The 18,123-nt window shown below is 42.5% G+C and overlaps 1 protein-coding gene across 4 annotated transcripts in view; it reads left to right on the forward strand.

Annotated features, from left to right (window-relative positions):
* Window positions 1–14,958, forward strand: part of CTTNBP2NL (CTTNBP2 N-terminal like) — a 139,092-nt gene extending 124,134 nt beyond the window's left edge. For all 4 annotated transcript variants that reach the window (XM_045014093.1, XM_045014094.1, XM_045014097.1 and 1 more), the window contains exons 3-5: window positions 6,738–6,968; window positions 10,407–10,514; window positions 11,567–14,958. In XM_045014093.1, coding sequence (XP_044870028.1) covers window positions 6,738–6,968; window positions 10,407–10,514; window positions 11,567–13,039 — 1,812 coding nt within the window. In that variant the 3' untranslated portion in view covers window positions 13,040–14,958. The remainder of the gene's footprint in view (window positions 1–6,737; window positions 6,969–10,406; window positions 10,515–11,566) is intronic.
* The last annotated feature ends 3,165 nt before the right edge of the window (window positions 14,959–18,123 follow it).

Genomic DNA, 18,123 nt, shown 5'->3' on the forward strand with positions numbered 1-18,123 from the left:
TATGCCTAGCTGACTTGTATTTGTATGGTGATGGTTAGATTTGAGAGAACTGTCAAAAGGTAGCTTAGTTTCATTTGGTCATTCCAGTTCAGGAAAATCATTAATTGCTCACAAAGTAACAAGGAGGAACTTCTTGTTCTTTCCCAGACAGGAAATAAACCACCCCAGCTTGATTCAACAAAATGTACAGTATTATGATGCCTGAAAGCAGGAGAAAAATGTGACTTTGTTTCGTTTCAGGCCTCACAAAAATCATATATAAATAACACACCACACCGCGTTTTGGTTTTTGTTTGGTGGTTTTGATTTTTTGTTTCCACATAAGTGGACTGGGTGTTAAGTTACACTGACAGAGGAGGGAGGGACCCTTCTTAATGCCTTATGGAGCCAGATGAAAACTTTCTGTAAAGCTTTTCCTGGAGAGAAATGAGCTAGTAGTACATTTTTTCAGAAGTGCTTATAATATTAGAAGTGTTAATACAATTTTGAAGCTGGAATTTATTTCTGAGTTTCTGTTGTGGTAGTGTGTAACCACTACAGGTTTGGATTCAATTTAAAAAGATAAAACAGCTTGTCCATCAAAACAACTGGGCCAGCTGGACTTGCACTTTTTTAAATTTATTGAAAGGCTTTCCAGTCCTTGGATCCTTTAAATGTTCCCACACAACTGTAGTTAGGTTTGATTTACTCATGTTTTGTAGTGCTTCAGAAACAATTGAGGATTTTTCCCCTTTAATCTATTCAAAAAATCAATCCATTAGTTTTTTCCTGTGATTCATTTAAACCACTGGCAGCACATTTATCCAAGACAGCACTCCCTTTTCCTTCCTCTTCCTCACAGCGGTCTCTTAAGCTCTGATCATACTTTTGTATCCAAATATGTATATACACTTAGGAAAGTTTATAAACAGGGTGGAGTATTTATTGTGTGTATGTGTTGGCGGGGGGAGGAAGAGAGAGAGGGATGGGGGGGGGACAGGAGATAATGCTATTGATTGCATCTACAAGATAGTATTCCAGGATATCTGTCCCTAACTCGGGTTGTCAAACTGGGGGTTGGGACTTGTCAGGGGGTCACGAGGTTATTACACAGGGGTTCACGAGCTGTCAGTCTCCACCCCAAACCCAGCTTTGCCGCCATCATTTATAATAGTGTTAAATATATTAAAAAGTGTTTTTAATTTAGGGGGGGGGTCTCACTCAGAGGCTTCCTTTGTGAAAGGGGTCACCAGTAAAAAAAGTTTGAGAACTACTGCCCTAACTCTTACTGAAAAGAGAGAGAGAGAGAGAGAAAGAGAGGGTTGTTTTTTTTTTCTTTTGCAGGGAGGTTGGGTATTTTTGTGTCTCCCCTCCCACTGGGTCCCCATCAGTGTAAATTAACACACAGTCCACTTCTGTGGAAAAAGAGTTTGCTTCCGATTCCATGCTAGACAGGAGCCATGTGATTAGAGAAGTATAGACAAGACTGTAAAATTGATTAAGGAATCTGCTTCTATAATAAAGGGATGTTGTCAAGAGAGAAAATGTATTAGTAACACTTTTGGGGAGAGACTTTCAAAGGCACAAAAGGGAGTTAGGTGCCCAACTCCCATTTGTGCCTCTGAAACAATCCCCCTTAAATGATTACAACCAAAATAACTTTAAAACTCCAGCTTGGTGCTATTCTTGCTGTTTGCTTTTTCAATTTGATAGTTTATACAGACTAGCCAGTTTCATGTTTGTTTCTAGAGAATATCACTCTTGTTCTCATGCATGGGACCAAAGCTGTAATGTCGGGGTTTCCAGCTGTGCAGAGGGATGCTTACATTTTAAATTGCGTTTATTGGAATGTTAAAGAAACACTCATGGAAATGTTATCCATATTGAGTTTTGAAAGTCACTCCCTTTATTTTTAACCAACTCTAACTTTTCTACCTAAAATATGTCCTGAAAACTTTTATTCTGTGCCACTTACTAGTCATGCTTTACTTCTCTTTAGTAAGTGAAAGGGCTGAAACAATAGAGTGTTAGGGTGACGTTTCATTCTGTATTCTGCGTAGATATCTTTTTTGCCCTGTCCTCCAACAGCTGTATGTCATTTAACAGGATCAACAAAGAGTCATTGCTGTGTGGAATGAGTGTTAAAAATGCTATTAATTCTGAAAAGGCTACTGTATTTAATTTGGTATGGCTTACTTATGTGTTTATGTTCATAAAGATATCCAGATGTGTGCATGCTTATGTATAAAACTAAAACACACACTAGTACACAGAAGGCAGTGTTAGGGCCGCATCTCTCAAGTGGCAAAGCCATATGTTATGCATGCTTTCCCTGAGTCTAGAAAACTGTAACAATCTTATTTTTATGTAGTGACTTCTCTCTCTGTGGATCCCACAGTGCTTTGCAAACAACGTACAGAACAGGACCAGTGAAATTCACTCACTTCTGGGATGGTGGGCAGCAACCAACCATCTCTCAACACACTGCAGAATCCCCTGGAGAGGGAAAATTTTGACCAAGGGCACTGGGGCAGACCCTTACTCTTAAAATTGCCCAGATCACCTTTTTACTGTTTGCAAAAAGCAGGCAAGATTTTTTTGGTTTAAAGGTCTTGCTTAACAGCCCTATACCCAGGAAAATGCATGATACTCTGGTAACCTTGGAAGGATGAAGGACTGAGTTGCCCCTGAGTCAGGATTAATGCACTGATCTAGACTCCCTAGAACCACAGGTATCTCAACCTTTTTGATACCAGGGACCGGCTTGCTGCCTTCCTAACCTGTGTCAGGGCAATCTTGGGGACCAGCACCGGTCCACGGATCAGCCATTGAGAAACACTGGTCTAAATGTATCCAATCTGAAACTGATAACCCTAAGGCATCTCCTCTGATTGGTATGTTTGCTACACTGAATGCCAGGTTTATGTTTTTAAGCATTTGCATCCTAGCACTGTATCTTGAAATAGGAGCATTTGGGGTGAGATTTTCAAAAGTGCTCAGCATTGGGCTGTTTTCCATTGAAGTCAATGGTGAAACTCCTATGGACTTCAGTCAGAGCAAAGTTAGGCCAATGAGTGCTTTTGAAAATCTCAGCTCTGAGCGTTTTTCCCCTCACCACCATCACACACCTTTTCTTTTATGCCTGCAGTTGCTCATTATTCTGCAATTGAAATCATGTGCCTTTGATTCTAATTCTTAACAGAGGAGGGTGTTTGTATATGTAACTTTACTTTTTTTTTTTAAACTTGTTCCTTGTGCATTATATATTTTCTTTTGAACTTTTTTAGTAAATGTTCAAAGCAGTGGGAAGAGGCAACATGGTGCCTGATAAACACATTCTGTGGTGCAATGGTTGGTTCCAAATTTTATTTTTTATAGGCTACCAAGTGTGCTGGGCTTTTTAATTCGGGTCTGTCATTGAAAGAAATGGCTGTTGGATGATTTATTTGTGATACTTTATTTCATTTAGTCTGTACCTGGGTGAAAGAATTTTAAGAACTTGTTTGCTGACCAGTTATAGATTTATAAGTTATTGTTGGAGTGAAATTCTATAATTGCCTAACGTGAACACCAAGAAATCCAGGAGGACGCACAAAATTGCTCTTCCAGTGAAACATCACTAAATTATTAAATCTCTCGGTCAGAGAGGACTGAGTATTTACTGTCTTTCCTTTTAAGAGGTTTTGGGACACCGGAGACCTGGGACTGGCTGGCTCTCTTAATCTCAGTAGTTGATGTGTGGATACCGTAGCGTGCTGAATGTATTGTGTGGTGGCTCTGATACTTTTTAGTGGTGTTTAGCTAGTGTGCTTGTTCCAGTACAGTGCAGACAGCAGCTGCGAAAGGTATTTGTGGTTTGTGTGTAGGAGGTTGGGATTTAATCAGAGGATGAGTTCAGAGCAGTGTGCTAACTTGCTAGTTAGTCCCACTGAACAAACTCTTCTAAAATCTTTGTTGTGGTTGAGGTAATGCTTGTGAGGACACTTACTGAGTTAAAAGCCTTCTTTTAGATTTAAGAACCAGTGAAAAGTCTAATCAAGTCAGACACTGAGTTACTTGTAAAGACCTCGTAAGCTCCATCAAGAGACACTGGAAGACCTATTGGATCTTTGTTGTTATCCATGTTTAAAACCAGATGCTTTTAAGCCATAAACAGTAACATAATGATGCTTAGTAAGTCCTTTTACGGGGTAATTTTTGTGTATAAAGAAGTTGTCATCTTTGGGATTATTGTTGTTCCTATACACTTCAGTCCCCAGACAGATAAATCTTCAGTATTCAGTTGTCCAAGTGCTGTCTGTAATGTTCAACCTTTTCAAGCTGGTGCTTGAACTTTGGTGGTCATGCATTTGCTTAACTACTAGAGTTTGTTACAAACTTGAAAAAAATATTTCCTTCCTTTGTCCTCGGATGCAGAAACTGTTCATAAAAGGCCTCCTTGTTTACATTTGCTCCACTGAGTTCTGTTTCTTGGAATAGTGATTCTTTCAGTGTCTCTGTCCCAGAGTGAGCAAATGGTGTTGATTATGAGTCAAAACATGACATAATTGGTGAAGTGGAATTTCCCTATGTAGAGAGCTTTTGTGTTCTCTGAATCTGTGCTTGGATGTGCCTCACTTTTTTCCCATACATACAACAAATTGTAGGGACAGACCAGCATGGGCATTTGTTGAAAACTCAGACTATGAAACTTTTTTCCTTTTTGCATCCTTTCTCAGTGGAGCAGGGGAAGGGTTGGGAGCATCAGTATAGTACACGATGTTAGAAAAGGGCACATCTTCCCTAGCCAGTGGTTGCGTTCTGGAGCTGGTAAAGCAGTAGTATCTTTTCAGCACCTCTGATACCTTGCATCCGATGACTTTTGAGACTTTATGAATGCTAGTGAAACCTCTGCCCCTGAGAGGCAGAAGCTTTGTCAGGGTAGGTTTCAAAGTCTGCAATTGTCCCACGTCGTCTTTGTCACTGGCGGGTAGAACACTCTCCCGCTTAGATAAACTTCGGAGACAAACCCTATTTCGTATATGAGGGGAAGCTGAGACACAGTGAGGTGAAGAGACTTGGTCAAAGTGACACGACATTTCAGTGGCAGAGCTAGGAATGGAACCTAGGAGTTCAGATTCCCGATCTCCTCTTCCAGCCACTAAGCCACATTCATTTAGTGGGGAACACAGTTCAGTGAATTTTACAAAACAAGCAGCTTTGACCTTGACCTGGTTTCAGTTAACATGAGCAAACTTTGGGGGTCATTATGGGGAGAGGAGGTCCTTGGCTCTTCAGTTGAAAAAAACCCTTTAATTGATCATCTTCTTGTTTCTTTGGCATTTTAATTACAGTGAAAAGACATGGGCATTTGGAGCTGGATTTCCTTCTCTTGCATGTGGCTTCCTGTTGGGGAAAGCAAAAATGGAAATCAGTAGCTTCAACTGACATGATTCTAGCAGGAAGGAAAATAGAGATGGAAATCTCATGCTTTTGGGTCTGCAGTTTGGCTCACTTATATATGGTTTGCAGTGTGACAGAGTTTTGTGCTTAATTTGTACTTTCAGACCCTATCCCCATGTCGTCCCTGGTACCACATTGCCATGTATCTTGTGAAACTAGCTTCTCTTCCTATATCTTGTGGTGGAGGTTAGTTTTGATCTTTTAAAATGATTCGCTAGGCATGGTAATTGGTAAAATAAACATATTCAGAAATCAACACTTCATGTGGCACTCAAAAAGAAAACAAACAAAAACCCTAAAACACTCCTCACCCCATGCCTGCTCTGTATTAACTTCAAACTATACCACCACAGTTAGAGACATGCAAGTGGTCCCCTTTATGTAAAATTCATATTAAAGGATTGATGGCTCCTCATTCAGGGCAACGTTAAAGTGCTGCCGCTGGTGCGCTGCCTACACTGCCACTTTACAGCGCTCATGGGGTGTATTTTTTTCACACCCCTGAGCGAGAAAGTTGCAGCGCTGTAAAGTGCCAGTGTAGACGAGGCCTCAGTTAAAAGATTATTTGTTGGAAAACTGGCTAGTCCTGGGATTGATCGTCTGACACAGGCGCCTCTTCTATAGTGTGGGTGTAAATCCAACCCAGGTAAAAACAATTTGTCAAAAAATTCTGATGCAATTTCAAGCAACAATTAAAAATAAAACCCTCATGAAATTTAACTGTTTGGCGGAAGGATTTTTTACCCAGGTCTACCAGATGCATAAGGATGCAAAAAGTTGGTTAAACATTGACTGTGCGCTGTGGCCATTTGATAGCTTTTCATGGGCTGTGAAATAAGTTGTTTGGACTATGTCCAGGTCTCAAAGGACTAGTGCATTCGCCACAGAAACCATGACCTTTATGGGCCCCCTTATCAACATCAGCAGAGATGGCAAGGACTAAATGGGCCATGGAGGCTGCGCTAATCGCCCATTTAGATGTCCGTGTGTGGTCATTGTGAAGAAGCTTGCTACAGTATATTGCTTGCCCCAGCTTCTAGTCGATCTGTCCTATGGATTAGTAGAGCTCTTCAGTCTCTGGGACTGTTAACCCAGCACCTTTCATCAGGAAAAACCATGCAATGCTAGCTACGTTTATCCCTCCAGCAGATAACTAGGTCTGTATCCCATCTTGCTGCCAAGCAGCAGGGACATGTACGTCTCAGAGATACAATACCATGGGGTATTTGTTCTATCTATAAATGATTTGTCAATTTCCATATGATTCTTCAGTTACCACCTTTTAATAAATTGAAATACATATTTATATGTTTCAGGCCCAGCACAGAAACACTTTCATTGAAGAACGCTATGGAAAGTACAACATCAGTGACCCATTAATGGCTCTGCAGAGAGATTTTGAGATGCTGAAGGTGGGAAATCATGGCGAAAAGCAACCAGTTTGCTCCAATCCTTTGTCTATCCTAAAAGTAGTGATGAAACATTGCAAGAATATGCAGGAAAGAATGCTCTCTCAACTAGCTGCTGCAGAAAGCAGGCACAGAAAGGTAGGTTTTAATTTCTATACAACTCACTAAAAATAATGTACTTTTGGGAACGTGTTTATATATATATATATATAGAGAGAGAGAGAGATGCACCCTATCTCATAGAAGTGGAAGGGACCCCGAAAGGTCATTGAGTCCAGCCCCCTGTCTTCACTAGCAGGACCAAGTACTGATTTTGCCCCAGATCCCTAAGTGGCCCCCTCAAGGGTTGAGCTCACAACCCTGGGTTTAGCAGGCCAATGCTCAAACCACTGAGCTATCCCTTTAGCATGGTAAAGAGTGAAAGTTAAATGCAAAAGGAGTTCCTGTCGTTGCTAAGCAGTCCTACTTTGTGGCTTTAAAAAGCGTTAATTGGTCAATATTGTACAGTTAGTAAAGATTGTGTATTCTAAATACAAAGGTACATGTGCTGCTGTTCTGTTAACAGGAGATCTGTGGAAAATATAGGGAGGAAATAGCTTACTCGGATTGGGAAGTATTGTATGAACTAAACATAGAAAAAAAAATCTTCATTTACATGTCATCACACACAAAGCTTTGCCAATTCACAGCAGCACTGAACTATGCCTATGGGTTAACTGAATAGTCTATATTTGCTTATTTAAAAGAGAAATAGAATTGGTTGGTAGGTACTAGTGGAAATGCAGCTTCTCCTTATAGACTTTTATAATACATGTACACATTTTTTCCTCCAAAAATATTTTTTAACAAGGGCTATTTTTCATGCCTATTAGGTATTTTTAATATTGCTTTAACCATCTCCCAAATTGGCATGAATGCATAGTAAAGACACTCAGTAAAAGCTCTAGCCATGCTCTCTTTGGAGGCCCCACCTCTCCAGAGCTGTGCTTATCTGGCTTACAGTGGAAAGCTGCACATAAGTATGAAGACAAACAAGAACTTCCACTGACCTGGACTCATCGGAATCTCACGACTCTTAAATATATTTGCCCGTCAGTGTACTTAGTTTGCAGAGTTCAAACCTTTTGGAAGGGTGTCAACCAGTTGGGTTTTTTTTTGTTCTTCTCCAAACAAAGTCAAACCAATATTTGCTACCAGTGTAGTCACTGCAAACAGTAAAATAAGGGAAGCGGCAACAAAATTAGTAGATACGAATTTTGTTGTCTAATGTCTGGTCTGCACTAAAAGCCATTATCCAAAAATGGCTCCTTCTCAACAAGGTCACTTCTTGCTGTCGCCTCATTCTGTAAACCCTGGTCATAGCACTCATGCAAATAGGTCTAATCCCTTTGGAAGTAAGAGAGAAAAAAATGGGCCCATTGTGTCTAGTTAATGATGTTGGCCTGTAAGACTCAAAGTAAGTTTTTATTCCTGTATTAGCTATGAGACAGCGAGCTGGATTCTATTCTGCCTTTTACATTAATGCCACCATTGTCTGAAGCGGTTCTGATTGCAGAATATTCACTACATCAGTGTTAAAGGCAGAAAGCAGCTTGACTTTTAGATCTGAGGCATTGTGTGTAGAGAAGACATTTGGAAGTAATCTTTGCTCCACTTCCTAAGTTATTTGACATGTAAGTCATTGGAAGAATAAATAGGAAACATTACTTCACTTTTTCAGCCATATATTTGGCTATAATCACTTTTTAAAACCAAATTAGCCCTTCCCCATAAGGCGCACAGATATGTTTGTGCAAGATGTCTAGAAACTGACTTTGTCAGAAGGATTGAGTAAATGCTCAGTTCTTGGTGAATGGGTTTGGGAGAACTGGTCATGACATACTGCAGAGTTGCAGTATCTGACTGGGAAGTTTGTATGTTGACTTTTCTGCTGAGTTAATGGAATCTCAGTTATTGTAATTCAGTGTAGAATTTGAAGGCGCTTCTTGACTGGTCCTTATAGCAGGCAGTTTTTTGTTTCAAGTGTTAGAACAAATTAGAGTTATTTTAAAATAAACTTGTTCTGTCAAATCAGACTTAAATATTTGTGCTGCCAGCTTCAAATCTCTCCCGAGACACAGCGGAGGTACTCCTGAGGGCATTCTATGCCAAAAATGTAAAAATTCTGCACACAATACTTAAAAATTCATGTCGAGGCTCCAGCATGGCAGTGGGGAGCACAGGCCACTGGCTGCAGGGAGGTGGGAGATCACTGTGCAGCTCCTCCCCCAGGACACAGACTCAGCTGTGAGGCTGCACCTAACCCTGACACAGCGCAAGGACCGGGCCTGCCCCAGAAACACCCCAGGGCCCTGCCCCTCCGCACCAGATGTGGGCAGGATACAAGTGTGGAGGGGCTTAGTGTGGGGGAATCCAGGTGTGGGTTGAGAGGGTTCTGAGAGGGGCAATCTGGGTGCAATGGTATAGGGACTCTGCAGGGGGTCCAGATACTGGAGTGGTGGGGGTTCAGGTGCAGCTGGTTGGGGCTTGTGGGGTGGCTCATCTGGGTGGTCCAGGTATAGGGGGAGAGGGGCTCAGCCGGGGATGAGGGCGGGGGGGATGTGAGTGTGAGGCTCAGCAGGAGGGTCTGGGTATGAGGGGGTCTGGCTGCATGGTGGTTGGGCAGATGGTGGAGCAGCTCCCTGTACAGGGATCCCTCCCCCTGGAGCTGAGGAGCAATGGCAGGGGGGCGCAGAGATTACAGAGCTTTCTGCAGCTGGGGTCCCAAGTTCCCTCGCCGGTCCTCTGTAACAACAAACTCTCTCTCCCATCACCCTGTTAGTTTCCCTAGGTGGTAGGGGTTTAAGTCCCACCCCCTCTGCATGCAAACCATAGGAAAACCAAGAAAATCCCCCATAGGAAACAAGGAAGAACACAGTGGGTCTGGCCCCGCCCCAGCTGCCATGCAGGGGAAGAGGAAGTCCTGTCCTCCCCAGCCCAGCCAGGACTAGCAGCTGAGCCTGGCCTAGGGTAGGAACCACCAGCCATGTCTTCCCCAGTCCTGTCTCCCACCCCACAGTGATTTACCTCTCTGCCAGCTGCCCTGGACACCCAAAACATTGCTGGGGAGGGTCACATGACTGCTCTTGTGGTTTCCCTTTGTTTCCCATTTTTCTGCAGGGAAGCAAAGAAATCTGTGGGAGATATAAATTCTGTGCATGTGTAGTGGTGCAGAATTCCCCCAGGAGTAAAAAATGCATATCATAATGCAAATTTCCCTTGAACCAATGTCTAAAAACATACTGATGAGGCTGTGTATATGCTGCTGGTTTTTGCATTAATGACCTTGTCAGTAAATCCTCTCTCAGGCACCAGCCAAACAATAATACAAAAAATTGAAATTCTGTGAGGAAAATACTTTTCAAAGTTTTTAAAGCTGCGCTACAACCTGGAGACAAGCATACAAATTACCTATTGAAAGCTAAAATAAGGACACAGGAAGAGTGGGTTTCTAATTTATAGTCCTACACAACATCTTTCTGAGCATGTATGTAAATGCTTTTCTATAAAAAGATGACTAAAGTGTCTGTTTGGAAGGTGATACTGGATCTTGAGGAAGAGAGGCAGCGGCATGCCCAGGACACTGCTGAAGGAGATGATGTCACCTACATGTTGGAGAAGGAGCGGGAGCGGCTGACTCAGCAGGTGCGCCTTGGGAGTTAATAATTAGCCTTCCCCACAGAAAGCTGAATGCTCTCAGAATACACAGATATACTAAGTCTGGGTGATGAAGCAGAACATCTGTCTAATTGTACCTGAATATCAAATAAATATTAAGGATAAGACTCTCTACATTTCCTGGCTTTTGTCAACCACATGTAAAATACCAGCTTGTCCTACCCAGTTTTCCATGTGTGAAATGGATTAAAATGTTCACAGGCTAAGAGAGCTTGTTTCAGCCTTAAAACGGAGAAGATCTCACAAAGCAGGCTGAATGTAAAGGCAAAACAATCTGAGTCACACCCTGTGGCTTTCTGATACTATGCAGAACTCCCGAACTAGTAGGGGGAAGAATGGGTGTACTTTTGTTCAGAAATCCACAGTAATGCAGATTCATGTTACTGCTTTATCTGTAACACAAGAACAGTAGAAAGCTATAGCATTAGACTTTAGACCTCCATAAACGTTTCTAAATGGCATTGTAAAGCAGCTTAATAGGGGGTGGGGAGGCAGAACCAGTAAGAGGGAAACTTCTGTATGCTAGATCATTGGTGTATATTACACTAAAAGTCAACAACTGAAAATTTCCTATCAGTGACTATATAAAGTGGTACACTAATGCTAATGTTACGTGTACATGCCAAGAACTGATTTGATCTGTTAGCCATGCAAGAGTTGGTGACCTCACAGACACCTAAAGTGGAACAGGGACCCATGCTGCTTTGTTTGGTGTTAGCAGCAAAGAGTCCTGTGGCACCTTATAGACTAACAGACCTTTTGGAGCATGAGCTTTCATGGGTAAATACCCACTTCGTTGGATGCATGTAGATCCAGACTAACACGGCTACTCCTCTGATACTGTTTGGTGTTAGTGAGGCCTTCTGTTGCTGCAAAATATAGGATCGTGAGCTCCAGTAGATAAGGAAATCTGATCTGCAGCTCAACTACGTTAGTTCTTTGGGGTATTGAAAGTTACCTCATTTGCATATGGGAGGCTTTTTAGTTCCTTCTGAGAACCTTTCTGTCTTCTTTTCCAGCTGGAATTTGAAAGGACCCAAGTGAAAAAATTTGAAAAAGAACAGAAGAAGCTGTCGAGCCAGTTGGAGGAAGAGAGGGCACGCCACAAGCAGCTGTCCTCCATGCTTGTGCTGGAGTGCAAGAAAGCCACAGCCAAGGTAGTGGAAGAGGGACAGAAGGCAGGGGAGCTGAGCTTGAAACTGGAGAAAGAGAGGAGCAAAGTGAGCAAGCTGGAGGAGGAGTTGGCCTCCAAGAAGAAGCGGGGTTTGCAGATGGAGGCACAGGTGGAAAAGCAGCTCTCCGAGTTCGACATTGAAAGAGAACAGCTGAGAGCCAAGCTGAACCGAGAAGAGAACCGGACAAAGGTACTCAAGGAAGAGGTGGAGAGCCTGAAAAAAGCCCTGAAAGAACTGGAGGTTCCTTGCCAGGGCACCAACCCTGCTGAGCACTCACAGCAAAACCCCTCAATGATGTCCAGAAGTGTAGAAACAGAGAGCCTACTGGTGAGGTCTGTGTCTTGCCAGACAGAAAGTTCCCAGGCAGACAGAACCAATCTGGGCAATGCGGGCATAACTGCACACATGGCCCTTCCCAGCCCTGGCACACCTACCCATCCCTATGCTAAAGCAAATGGGCACTGTGACACAGACATGCAAACAAGGGGTGAGCTAGTGCAGACAGACATAGCAGAGAACCAGGCACTGCTGAGAGAGAAGCCTGTTGGTCCAGTCCCAGAAAGTGCAGTTGAGAATGGAAGTTCCCCTGTAAGAACAGAATCTCCTGTGTGTATGATCCCACAGCTTCCTTCTGGTGGGACGTCTCTCTCTCCCAGCAGCACAGCTGCCTCATCTCTGACATCTTCTCCATGCTCGTCCCCAGTTCTGACTAAACGTTTGGTAGGAGCTTCAGGAAACAGCCCTGGTTACCAGTCGTCCTATCAGGTGGGGATCAACCAACGTTTCCATGCTGCCAGACACAAATTCCAGTCCCAAGCTGATCAGGACCATCAGTCGAGTGGACTGCAGAGCCCACCATCGAGGGATTTGTCTCCTACCCTTGCAGACAACTCCGCTGCCAAACAGTTAGCCCGCAACACAGTCACTCAGGTTCTTTCCAGATTCACCAGTCAGCAGGGACCTATAAAGCCAGTCTCTCCGAATAGCTCGCCCTTTGGCACAGACTATCGGAATCTGGCAAACGCTGTGAGTCCAAAAAGCGAGTCCAGCCCAGGCAAAGTTTCTAGCCCGCTGAGCCCATTGTCTCCTGGAATTAAATCCCCAACAATCCCTAGAGCAGAAAGAGGGAACCCTCCTCCTATTCCTCCAAAGAAACCTGGCCTGGTTCAGTCCCCGGTGACTCCTACCCCACTAACCAAAACCCCTTCCCAGGCATCCTCTCTTGGTGCCACCATGGACTTGGCAAGTAGCTGCTCTAACAATGCTGTAGTAGCAAACGGTAAAGACATTGAGATACTGTTGCCAACTAATAGCTAGTCTTTAGGAAATGTGAATGTAGCATTCCATGGCTTAGCATCCTAGAGCTAAGAGACACTGTTTTATCCACTCCATGTTATTTATTTGGGTAGTAGCAGAATGTGTCTGTATAATACCTTTAGTGTACTTTCTTTTTAGAAATAGGTAGGAAATAATTTTTATATTGATGTATAAACCTTAACTATAGAGCTGTAAGGTAGCCCCCAAGGGTGTCTCATGTCAGCAGTCAAATGAAACAAGGAGGGAAGAAAATGTGCTGGGAGCTGACTAGCAAACTATAATGGGGCTGAAGCATTTTAATTTATGCAGAAATCACTTGTGCAGATTTTTATTCCAGATGAACACTGTATAAAAAGTGCCTGAACTAAGCCTGTGGTATGAATTTGGTTTTCTGTAGAAAACAAAGGGACCATCTAACCACAGAAATAACAGCTCTTCTATGAATCATGAATGTTTGAATCACTGGTTTTTAATCCTTTCCAATTGTTCTTAAATCAAGTTTGTAAACAACGTGCTACAGAATGTAAATCTTTCAAAGGTGACCACAGAGTGGCCCCAGTTTTGCCGTCATGTTAGGATGTAGCTCCTGTTGACATCAGAGGAGATGCACATGAGTGTGTTAGGGCAGATTTTGGTCCTGCTGTTTAGCTCTGTGCAACCCAATCCCTTCTTTTTTCCACGGGAGTTGTCCAAAACCAGTGACAGCATTAAACAGTCAGGGTGGTAGTTTCCTGCAGTTCATTAATTTCCCACATCGGTGTCTCGCTGTAGGTTAAATGGCTAAGGATTCATTCCTGGTGCTTCACCTTTGGTTTTAAACTTCTTCAAGCAATCTACTGTTTGTGTGTGTGTGTGTGTGTGTGTGTGTGTGTGTGTGTAAAACTTGTGAGATAAGGATCTTGCTATTACTTGAAAAGAAATCGCTAGTCATTCTATACAGTAAGATGGGATCTTTACTAATAATCAAAAGCAATAACTTAAGTTGCTCACTTTGTAACAAGACTGTATGTCAGACTGAGATTTTACTGAGCAGTTTGCTGTAGGATCCTGCTAGCCTCACTGGCTGCAGCTGTGGAACCAAATTATTAACTTTCATATATAAATATGCATATATGTATAGATAGATGCACCGATATACATGTTACACACACAATGCATATTACGCTTAGTCTGGTTATGTTATTGAAGAAAAGGTAAAAATACACTCTAAGATTATAAAACAAGAGTAGGTTGGGGTTTTTTTATTAGAAAAAACCATCTGCCTGACTTTTGGAGTTCAGTTTCCAACAGATTCAATAATTTTTACCTGTGCTGTGAATTAAATGGTGAGTCTACAGACCTCACTGCAAACCTATGCTACTCACATTCAATTAGGACAGTGTGTGAAGACACTACAGTAATGGACACTAAATAGAACAGATTAGGGTTACAGCCTGGAATCTAGCCTGAATGAGTGTGTATCCCAAATGCCAAGTGGCACAGATTACGAGACTCTGATCCTAAACTTATAAATCAGTTTTGCTGCTTGATTTTTAGCCCTTCTGCCTACAGCAACATAGGGCCTGGAGAAGTGTTTCCCACAGTTGGGGGCTTGCTCCTCTGTTTTAGTTATTCAGCACACAACTAACCAAAGCACTTGATCCTTTATTTTAGGAAAGATTCCTGCAGTGGTTGGGAGGATGTACTCCTATACAGGCTATAATAGGTCTCTTCCAGCTCTGAGTCTTAATTTATAGGACATCAGAATTCTTGAACTGCTTTAGTAGATGGTGTCCTAGCCAACCCTTTTCTACCCCCCCACACATAAGAACGGCCATACTGGGTCAGACCAAAGGTCCATCTAGCCCAGTATCCTGTCTTCTGAAAGTGGCCAATGTCACGTTCCCCCAGAGGGAATGAACAAAACAGGTAACCAAGTGATCCATCCTCTATTGCCAGCTTCTGGCAAACAGAGGCTAGGGACACCATCCCTGTCCAGCCTCGCTAATAGCCATTGATGGACCTGTCCTCCATGAATTTATCTAGTTCTTTTTTGAACCCTCTTATAGTTGTTGCCTTCACAACATCCCCTGGCAGAGTTCCACAGACTGACTGTGCATTGTGTGAAAAAAATACTTCCTGTGTTTGTTTTAAACCTGCTGCCAAGTAATTTCATTTGGTGACCCCTAATTCTTGTATTACGAGGAGTCAACAACACTTAACTCCATACCAGTCATGATTTTATAGACCTCTATCATCTCCCCCCCACACACACACACCTTAGTTGTCTCTTTTCCAAGCTGAAAAATGACCCATATGATAGTCTTTGGTATAGTGCAATGGAGATGGTTAGATGTTTTTATGAACTTCTAAGTAGATGTATGCACCATAGTTCCTATTTAATTGTCCATACACCAAGAGTAAGAAAAATAGTAGCACCCTATAGCTAAATAGGTAGAGACTCTTGGGAAAGCATATTTAAAGTGTGATCTTACCACAGCAATTTTTTCTCCTGATAAGAGCAACAGCTGAAAACTGATGGGTGAATGGATTTTAGCTAGAGTATCATTCCAACAACTGCTCTATCCTGTTTTCTTGCTTTTACCCTAATCTTAAGTGATGATATACCATTTCTTTATGATGACTCTATAGAGATATATATTATAGTGAAGTTTATTTCTTAGGAAATGCACTGAATACTGTATTTCTTCTGTAATGTAATATGGGGAGGGGGGATGCAAGAGAATGTGTATTTTTGCTAGTAGCCTATCTTCAACTAAGCACAACTATTAAAATGGATTCAGCTAATCCAATAAGAAATTTAGGGTTCGTATTTAAATTTTTGATGTAGATTCTGTGTGTGGAAGCAACTAAAACTTACTTCTATGATTCACGTCTGAGTTTAAGCAGACATTGCTGCAGAGCTTTGTCACTGGCTGATGGGGTTATAATGAAGTGCAAAATGCATAGTATTCATTAACATTTGTAAATTTGTAAAGCCAAATGTACCAAGCGGAAGTCTTTAATCATTTTTATAGCTGACAGCATTAAACATGTTAAACATTCATACTATCAATAAAGTATTTTATTTTTAAGATCTGACTATTGTGCAAGAAAATATTTTTAAGATTTGTTCTAAGCTCTCATGGCCTGATGTGTACCTGTAAATGCCACCTGAGGATAATCAAGCTGTCTCTTATCATTAATGCCTTTTTTACATGTTACACACTAACAAAAGGAAGATGTCCTGGAGCCTCCTGCTTGTGCAGCAGGGACACTTGGAAGATTGTGGCTCCCCAAACTAAAAGGATCTTATTGCCTAAAGTACCACTACAGCAATTTTAGATCTCCTGAAGACACTTAACATGTCATCTTTGCATCTAGTAGGATGTCTTGATCTCTATGGGTTTCATTTCTGTTCAGTTCTATTAACAACCAACCAGCATATTGAGTATTTCTATACTGAATGCTTGCCTTAAATACAAGAGTTACTGTGAGCTATGCTAATTAGACATGGGTATGAAATCCATGGTTTTTCTTAGGTCACTTTGGACAGTTACACCTGGGGAAAAATATTCCTAAATCTGCTCTGCAGGATTTGGATGCTTTGGAGTCCATTTAAGTTTTACATGAAGTTGCAAGTGCCTTTTGACATGGCAAGTTGTAAATGAGACCTTATTCCAAAGGCTGGAGAGATGCCAGGCATTATTTAATAATGGGCTTTTACATCATTCTAGACACTTACCATTGGCTTGGAGGGCAACTTCTTTTGTTTAAAATAAAGAGCAGGAATTAGAGGGTAGTCAGCTGTTCAGTGTTGTCTATGCAAATCTGTGTGCTGTGTCGGCACATCACAGCCCCCCCGACATCACAATAACCCTTCTCTCCTCCCCCCGAAAAACTCAGCTCTGCATTGGCCAGGAATTGAACCTAGGAGTCTCCCACATGCACGGTGAGAATTGTGCCACTGAACCACACATGCTTCTCTAGTTATTTTTCACTGCTTGTTTCTGCTGGCTTATTAAAAGCCATATTTTGCCATCACTTGCCTAATAATTAAACTCTTCTCTTACAGACTGTTGGTTCATTGCTATTTCTGCCATGACTAACACCCAAGAGTCTGACATTTTAAAGCATTGTAGCTATGTATGTCTAGAAACAGGATCTTCTGGGCGGGTTATTTCGATATTAACATCTAGGGACAAGCACACAGCTAACGACAGTCCCCGTCCCAAACAGCTTACAATATGTTGTGTCAGTGACTCACCCCAGGTCACACAGCTGGTCAATGGTAGAACTGGGACTACCTGCCAGCCCAGTGCCCTCTCGACTGGACAGTGCTGTCAACATAGGTGGAATACTGCTGCTCTGCCTCAGGTCCAGTATTCATCGTACAAAGTGTAAGTGTACCTTTGTGTAAGATGGAAAGTTGTTCTAGCTCCCGTGAGCTGGAATCTCCAGTTACTAGTGTCTCACGGGTGCAAGATGGCCCCAGTAGCATTATCACCATTGACCAGCTCTGCTAAGGTCACCTTGCCCTGTGATCCCAACAGTTCAGCAGCCTCTGGCCTGAGAGTACTTGGGAATGAGCCAGGTGGCTGGACAGGCCTGGTATAAATACAGCTGGGAAGCAGCAGGAATTCTGCAGGCACCCCTTCCACTGTACTGCAGTGTGCTACATTAGGACACCCTCTGCTCCTGGAGGTGGTGTCTTTCAGGTGACATTTAAAAGTCAATTAGGGTGCCCAGACAGCAAGTGTGAAACATCAGGAAAGGGTGGGTGTGTGTGTGTGTGGGGGGGGGGGGGGGTAAATAGGAGCCTATGTAAGAAAAAGACCCAAAAATCAGGACTGTCCCTATAAAACCAGGACATCTTGTCACCCTAAAGTAAATCCACACGCCCTGTCCCTTTCAATAGCCCTCTAGCATGTTTGATAGATCTGAGTATTTCTAGGGCTTCTTGCTAAGTGCTGCTGCACTAATGCTCCTGCATCTTGTAGCATGGGCAGGGTATGAACCCAGCGTCCTGGTAAGGTTCCAGATCGCGTATTTGCGTTCTGCTGACCTAAATTCCCTCTGCAGCTTCCACTGGATGAATGATTCTT

Source organism: Mauremys mutica, chromosome 4 (genome assembly GCF_020497125.1).
Source record: "Mauremys mutica isolate MM-2020 ecotype Southern chromosome 4, ASM2049712v1, whole genome shotgun sequence".
Lineage (NCBI taxonomy): Eukaryota > Metazoa > Chordata > Testudines > Geoemydidae > Mauremys > Mauremys mutica.